Below are 7574 nucleotides of genomic sequence, written 5' to 3' on the forward strand. Positions count from 1 at the left end.
TGAGCTCAGGCAATCCACCAGTCTTGGCCTCCCAGACTGCTAGGATTATGCCTGGCCATAATGGTAAATTATAATTTAGGAGGATGCACCCTTTCTGCGCTTCAAGTAGGTCTAAACAACTGGTAACTTCTAGAGTTTAAAGTCTTTGTTTGTTATTATCTATGAAATAAATAAATTCCTGTTCCATGAGGAATAGGAACCTTACTTATTTCATAGAACTGATCCCATCTAAAGCTTAAGAGTTACCTTTTTTCAAGTATGTAGTATATGAAGATATAATAAAGAAAATAATCAACTTTATCCATTAAAGGCAAAAGGGAAAATGCTCTGAAACAGGAAATGCAAATAACAATTTTTTTAATTGTAATGTTTTAAACATGACAAGTTATTGATCAAGGATGTGTAATTGCCACTGCTGGAAATAGCATAATCAAGATTGATTGCCAAACTGTCCACACCAAATTCAGTAAAGCCAAATTTGGAAGAAATAAGCCCTAATGATTTCCAAGGCTACTAGGGTTATAGACACATATAAATTCACATTCATTTGCACTTTTTCTGAACATATAAATCTCAAAATGGGTTCTTAATGATTACTCCAAACATCCTTCAGTTTACCTTCAACTTTTATAACAGATAATCCTTAAAAAAAAGAAAGAAAGAAAACAATAGAAAAAGTATGAACTACATGGATAGCTAAAATCTTGAGTTAGGATAAACCCAACTCCATCAAGCAATACAATGGCCAAAAGACAGACAAGACAGAATGCTCAAAAAGTATTCCTGACTTTACAACAAAGTTGTTAGAGATAGTTAACAGTTCAATGCTGTCCTTCACATATTAAAAGGACTTTTAATGGTTTTACTTTTCTGAATGATGAAAATACCTACATCTCATTACTATAAGCCCTTTTTACAGCACCCAGAACACTATTGCTTGCCAACAGTGTTCTACTTTCTATTCTTAAAAGTCTACCACTTTCAAGAATCTGCTGCCTCTTAACTACTTTGCTGTTTGCCCCACCAATTGTAAGTTCATACATAGTACAGCATTTAATAGTGAAAATATTCCGGTTTTATTTGGGGCTTTTTTGCTTTTTCTTGTTTCTTAATTAAGAATTAGACCATTACACCACAATTTCCTTTTGAATACAGAACAAAACAAAGCCCATAACAACAAAAAGTTCTTGGATATTATACAAGCAAGTACTAAAGACAACTGGCCATTTAAGGTGAATACACATTTCTTAGTTTTTAAAAATATTTATTTAGAATTTTATCTTATATAAAAGGAACCAAGAAATATTTTTAAAACTTTAGGTTACAGTTGCAAAAGCACTAACTCTTAGAATGATCAAAGAATAGATCTAACGTTAATTGGGAGTTTCTTGGAGTAATTTTTCCAGCAAAATCCTACTAGGACACCTTTATTTTACATTTGAATCTTTCAGCATGATCATAAAATGGGTCATTTTTACATAATGTTCAAGGGTTTCATCAATTTTTCCAAGGACTTATTAATCTTTTATTATGTATTTTTTTGCCCATGCTAGAGGGCTGCAGCTTCAGCCCAGCTCACAGCAACCTCAAACTCCTAGGTTCAAATGATCCTCCTATCTCAGCCTCCTGAATAGGCTGGGACTAGAAGTGCTCCCCACATGCCCAGCTAATTTATTTTTAGTAGACACATGGTATTGCTCTTGCTCAGGCTGGTCTCTAACTCCTGAGCTCCAGAGATCCTCCTGCTTTGGCCTCCCAGATAGCTAGGATTACACGCATGAGCCACCACACCTGGCCTATCTTTTGATATTAAAATAATTCTTTAGAGATATGTAAACTGTCATGATGTTGTCAATTAACTAGCTAAATGGCATTTCCTCATTTGCCAAACGCTTTATTTGTGCTTTAAATATTTATCAAACTCATGTTTATGAATTTATTGAAAACCTGGATCTTTTGCAGATTTCCTAACTTTACTTCATAATCACAGTATTTGATACCATCTTCTGACATGAAACATTGAGAAGACTGGCTCATAAAGAAATTAAAAGAATAGGTAAGAAATTAGTGTCAAGAGAAGGGACACGAATGGAAACTTTTTTTAAGTGGTCAGTTCATTAGTGAATATTTTCATGTTAGGATGACTTACTTCCTTAGGCAACTTTTTAACTTTGACAACAAAGATAAATAATCTTTACATACCCACCTGTAATATGATTTCCTAACATAACAGCCTCTAAAGGTAGCAGGGACTTCACTCCCAATCTCAGTTAATAGACTTAAATGAGAAATATTTTCCTAGAGTTGAATGTTTGCTACTTTAATATCAAGATCCCAGAGTTTTAACCCTGTAAAATTTCCAAACATTGCAGTTTCTTAAAGGCTGGTTCTAGGCCCTCTTCTCTGTACTTAACGCTTAAGTAATCTCATCCATCCTCAGGCTTTGAAACACCAGCTGTAAGATACTAACTCCCAAATATGTATTTTCTGTTCAGATCTTTCCTCTGATCTCCACTTAATGTCTCCCCTTTGTCTCAATACATAGCGAACATTTAGCAGTTCAAAAACAAACTCTTGTTCACAAATTCCTGTGTCCCACCTCTGCCAAAAAAGACTATTTACTTCCAAGTTCTCCCCAACTCCATAATGGGCGCTACCCAGGCATTTGTCCTTTCTCTCACATACCTCCAAATCAATCCATCAGTACATATATGAGTTCTACCACCAAAATACTTGCTGAATCTTCCTTTTCACTAAACCGAGCCTCCCTACTGGTCTACACCTCCTAAACTGGCTACTGTCCAATATTCCTGCCTCCCTCTCTTCCACTATTCTTCACAGAACAACCTATTATATTTTTTAAAGGATTGTGTTCCTCTTCTACTTCTGTTTAACGGCTTCACATTCACTTAAAATTCAAATCTTTCCATAGCTTTCAAGGTCCTGAACAAGGTGACCCCTGCCTTCCTTTCCAATCTCATTTTAGGGCTCTTACCCTCTGGCTGTAACTAGCCTGCAGCTAACTGGCCTATTCTACATTTTCCTAGCTCAGCGCCCTGAGTGCTCTTCCTCCTGCTTGATCCTATGGCTGTTTACTTCTTATCCAACAGATCTGAGCTGAAATGTTACCTTTCCAGACTTTCCATGAGCACTCTCTCTGCAGCTCCCTATTAGTCTCCCTACAGTACTCATGTATGTGCTTTAAGAAATTCATCATCATCTTTAAACGTTTAGTTTTTTAAAAAGATTGTTTATTGCCTGTCTTCCCCCATCTGATGGAATGCATCCATCAGAACAGTGACTTGGTCCCCTTGTTTACCATTTCTTCATTCCATTTCCAGGCTTACAGGTATCTGTAGGTTTATACATATATATATATATACACACACACACACACACACCCCATTATGTAACTAGATATTTGATAAACGAGGACATCTCAATCAATACTTAAGAAAAAGCCCTTTTTCCTACTTGTGATGTGGTTGATATAAGCGGAGCACTTTCTAATTCTCACGTGCACTCATTCAATATCCAAGAACAACAAGGAAGCAAAAGCCAAAAGCACATAACAAAGGTTGGAGCCACTTTTACTTGGAGAAAGGGATGAGAATGTCTTGATTTTTAAGTTTTTCTTTGTAAACAAACCCAAATAATGATGAGCAAGAACCGCTGCCGAGGCGCGGGGCATGCTTTGCGCTTTAAGGGTGCTCTGACTTTGGTCCCCCAAACTATATGCGTTTCCTTCTCTCACCTCTAACCCATGAAGGACCTGAGAGACAACCACAGGAGGTGACCAGTGCAGCACCCGCCCAAGCTGACCGAGACAACACATCCACTCCCAGAGTAATGAGGTTCCCCCGACTCCGAGACTGGAATCTACCCGCCAGTGCCCATAACGTAGTGCAGAGCAGCCGGGTGGAGAAAAAAAGAGCGGGAGCTCTTCCTTTTCCGCGAGGCCTGCGCCGCCCACTGTCCCGGCACCAAGGGCAACAGAACCAGGGAAGAAGCGGCTGTTGCCGGCACTGAGGAGGTAGGTACCGCACCGGGGAGTAGGCCAGGAAGCAGCAGGCCCCTGCCGGATACATAAAGGGGTCTGTGGGGTTTCTTTCTCACTGCCACACCCCAGAGTCGTAGGGAGAGCATAATTCCTTTTGCCCGCTGGGCGACCAGTCCCAGGCCGGCCAAGGGGGCATGGAACCGGGACCCCCACTGCCTCCGCCTCCTTACCAGTGTGATCCATGATTCGGCTCGCAGAGCACAGTGGGAGCGGAAGTCAGCCGCGCCGGAGTCGCAGCGAGCGCGTGCGCGCTGCCTTCCGGGGACGGCAGGCGGAAGTGCGGCCAGGCTGCCCGGCCGCGGCCCGCGCGGACTTCCCTCTCTACCGTCCGCTACCCCGCTCCGGTGAGGGAGTCAGGCATGGGCGGACAGGGGCAGAAAAAGCGAGTACGCGAAGAGCGTTGATGTTAAGAGTGGTGAAGCTTCTCATGTGCTTCAACAGAAAGTAGCCTTTTAACCATGGGAAGGACACCGACGGGAACGGGGGAGGGGGAAAGCGGTGGAAGCGGCAGGAAAAAGCTCGCGGCAGGTAAGGCGGCTGCCCACCCCGTGGAGCGATGCCTTCTGGGACTTGTAGTGCGCCAGGGCCTTGGAGCCGGCCAGCTCCTCCGCGCAGGCTCTGCCGTTGCGCTGGCCCCACCCCGGCAGGCGGAGTAACGGTTTGGAATCCCCCGGGGTCCGAGACCGCGCGTCTTCTCCGCCCAGTCCGGGAAGAGAGTAAACACGCGCGCTCAGGAAGGCGTCCTCCGGCGGGAGGTTGCCCAGGGGGATGGCCGAGCTCCGTGAAGCCCCCAGCTAAAGAGAAAGGCTCGGTGCTCATTGTCTTAAGTTTTGCTTTGTGCTGATGAGCTTCCCAGACCCACGCAGAGCACATCTGGTACATGCTCCGCGCCCCCTCTTTTAAGTTTGCAACAGTTGAAACACAATGCTTGACTACCGCTCACTTCCTAGAGAAAATGCTGTGGCGCTACGAACCCCTGGAGCACTGGACGCAAGGGCCGGGCGGAGGGCGAGTGTGGCGCTGCTGCCGCCTCTCCTGGACACACCTGGCAGCGCCGCAGAGTGGGGCCGAAGGAGCAGGGAACGAAACCGCGGGAGGTGAAGGAGGCGCCAGGCTTGGCCGGAAGGGAGAGGTTGAAAAGGAAAGGCCTACAAAGAGGAAGAGAGAGTTACCACATCGGGCGGTACCTAGTTCCAGTTCTTGGTCCCAGGGGTTTGTGGTTGCTGCTGCTTTCATCTTCCTCAGCCAAAACAAAAGCAAAGTGCCAAAGGGCGATTCCTTTGGACCGTCAGTGCAGTCTCCACCTCGCAGGCTTGGCTCATTTGTGTCCACTCCCTTCTCCAACCCTTTACACTTGATGCTCTCAGATGAGTAGAAAGGAGCACAATTAGTGGAAAACACAAGCTTGGGAGTCAAGGGATTTGGGTTCTATTCTTGTCGTCCCTTGGTGACGACATCATTACCTTAGGTTATTCACGCTTTCAGTGCCAGAGTTCCTAGATCAATGAAAGATTACTGACCTCTTACAGAAATGTTTTCACGGTGCAGAATTCCAAATAAAGTACGTGTAGCCATGTGTTGTGTTTGTGTAGTTGTACAGTAACTGCTCTGAATAATCCTATGATGATCAATACTATTTAAATGGACCGTGTCATTTGGTAATTTACTGGGCTCTTTGTAAAAACTGACACTATATATGCAGATTTATATAAACAGGATTTGACTGAAAAGTGAACTAGACATGTTGTTACTCAAAATTATCCTTGCCTCTTCAATTCTAGATTTGGGGGCGGGGTAAGAAGGGAGGAGGAGAGGCGAGGAGGGAGCAGGATTGGTGTGCTCCCACTTAATGGACACAATGTGGGGGTATATGGCACACCTCCTGGCGGGGGACACAACTACAACAGGGGCTATGCCTAACAAATGCAAACATTGTAACCTAACTCTTTGTATCCTCAAATTAACCTGATTTTTTTTTTTTAAAAAATGAATGAACTTAACACCAGAAAAATCCCCGTTTTTGTTAAAATGTATAGTTCTGAATCACTGTTTTTCAAGATTCTTTCAGATGCTGAAAGATTATTGTTGTTTGGGGGGATTGAGGAAAACTTAATTTTTCTGCCATACCGCACTATTTCTTTAAATACAGTACTGAGAGGATCAGGCATTTTTTTACCAATCTGTGGCATTAAAAAAGAAAACTTTCACCTGGGACGTGCTTGCTTTTTTTTTTTAAATCATACTTGTCCTCTCAGGTAAACTTCAGAAAAATGCAAATCTAGGTTCAGAATAATAATATTACTATTGTCAACTGATGCTAATATTTAAAGAATTGGAATTAAAAGAGCTTTCAAATTTTATATCTGTAAGAAATTTTGTCAGCCTTTTGTAGTGCATAAAATTATGAAAACTTACTGAAAGAAGATTCACTTTCAGATTTGATAAAATGTTAAACATTTGTCATTTGATTTTGACAATTGTTACTTCCATGCATCACTTTTTTGCTCTATGTTCATTTCCCTTCTTAATTGTGATTGCCTGTAGTAGCAGTGTGACAAATTAATTTCTTTACCTAAGTTGACATGAGACTGTACATAGATTGCTATTTTGTTACTACTCTCTAGTATCCCTTATTAGTGACCTATGTGCTCTTTTTAAAGAGTCACCATTAATTTTTTTTTTTTTTTTTTTTTTGCAGTTTTTGACTGGGGCTGGGTTAGAACCCACCACCTCCAGCATAGGGGGCTGGTGCTCTACTCCTTCAGCCACAGGCACCGCCCACCATTAATATTTTTATACAGCATGATACTAAACAAAGGTTTATAAAAATGAAAAGTCATAATGAAAATTCTGAGGTACATACTTTTATCTTACTGACAGACATACTTTTATCTTAACTGTGAATTATATCCTAATGGTCTTCCAAGATGTTCTGATAGCTTTCCATTTACACATTTATGCTATGAGAAAAGTAAGATGGATATCACCTTGTTTCCCCAAGAGCTTCTTTTACAGTCCTCAACATTGGGTCAGGACAATCACCTCCTTCTCCTAATACTTTTTGAACTCTGAGGGCCTAAGATGGTGGAAGGCAAGAGCTATCTAAATAAGAGCCCCTGCCTCAAGGACCATACAGGCTAGCATTTATAGAAATACTTAAAGATCCATTTAATTAAGTTCTAAGTGTTAAGAGGGAGTGTATTGCTACTTTCTTGCAGAGAATGTAATGAGCAATGGGACCGAGGGTAGTCAGGTAGGCTTTATGAAGGATTTAAGCTGAACCTTCACAGATAAAATATAGAAAGGAACAGAGCAATGAAAGAGAGATGTCAAACAGGGAAGTAAAGGGTCACAGACATGGGAACTGTATGGCTGATGTAGAAGACAATGATCAGCTTTACCTGTACTGTTGATGCATGTTTGGGAGTACTAAAAAATAAGGTATGATTGTAAATAACCTTGAAAAAAGTAAGATTTCAAAATAGCAGTTGAGAAAGAGAATATAACAAACCTT

The 7574-nt window shown here is 41.9% G+C and overlaps 2 protein-coding genes across 2 annotated transcripts in view; one reads left to right on the forward strand and one right to left on the reverse strand.

Annotated features, from left to right (window-relative positions):
* CBLL1 (Cbl proto-oncogene like 1) overlaps nt 1-4260 on the reverse strand; it is an 18869-nt gene extending 14609 nt beyond the window's left edge. Inside the window, exon 1 of the mRNA XM_023519587.1 lies at nt 4231-4260. Within this exon, the coding sequence (XP_023375355.1) occupies nt 4231-4243 (13 nt within the window). The 5' untranslated portion in view covers nt 4244-4260. The remainder of the gene's footprint in view (nt 1-4230) is intronic.
* An 89-nt stretch (nt 4261-4349) lies between these two features.
* On the forward strand, nt 4350-5640 carry LOC111728657. The gene is made up of 2 exons (XM_023519479.1): nt 4350-4588; nt 5011-5640. Exons 1-2 carry the CDS (start codon nt 4519-4521, stop codon nt 5433-5435), a joined length of 495 nt encoding a protein of 164 aa, XP_023375247.1. The 5' UTR covers nt 4350-4518; the 3' UTR covers nt 5436-5640.
* Nucleotides 5641-7574: the final 1934 nt, after the last annotated feature.

Source organism: Otolemur garnettii, unplaced genomic scaffold (genome assembly GCF_000181295.1).
Source record: "Otolemur garnettii isolate 467f Iridium unplaced genomic scaffold, OtoGar3 scaffold00005, whole genome shotgun sequence".
NCBI classification, from domain to species: Eukaryota; Metazoa; Chordata; class Mammalia; order Primates; family Galagidae; genus Otolemur; species Otolemur garnettii.

What these genes read in the sequence shown, in the direction of transcription:
- LOC111728657 (XM_023519479.1), top strand. Translation starts at nt 4,519, where the DNA reads ATGGGAAGGACACCGACGGGAACGGGGGAGGGGGAAAGCGGTGGAAGC. An exon ending in CAGGAAAAAGCTCGCGGCAG is followed by an intron (nt 4,589 to 5,010) that starts GTAAGGCGGCTG and finishes CTCACTTCCTAG; the next exon opens with AGAAAATGCTGTGGCGCTAC.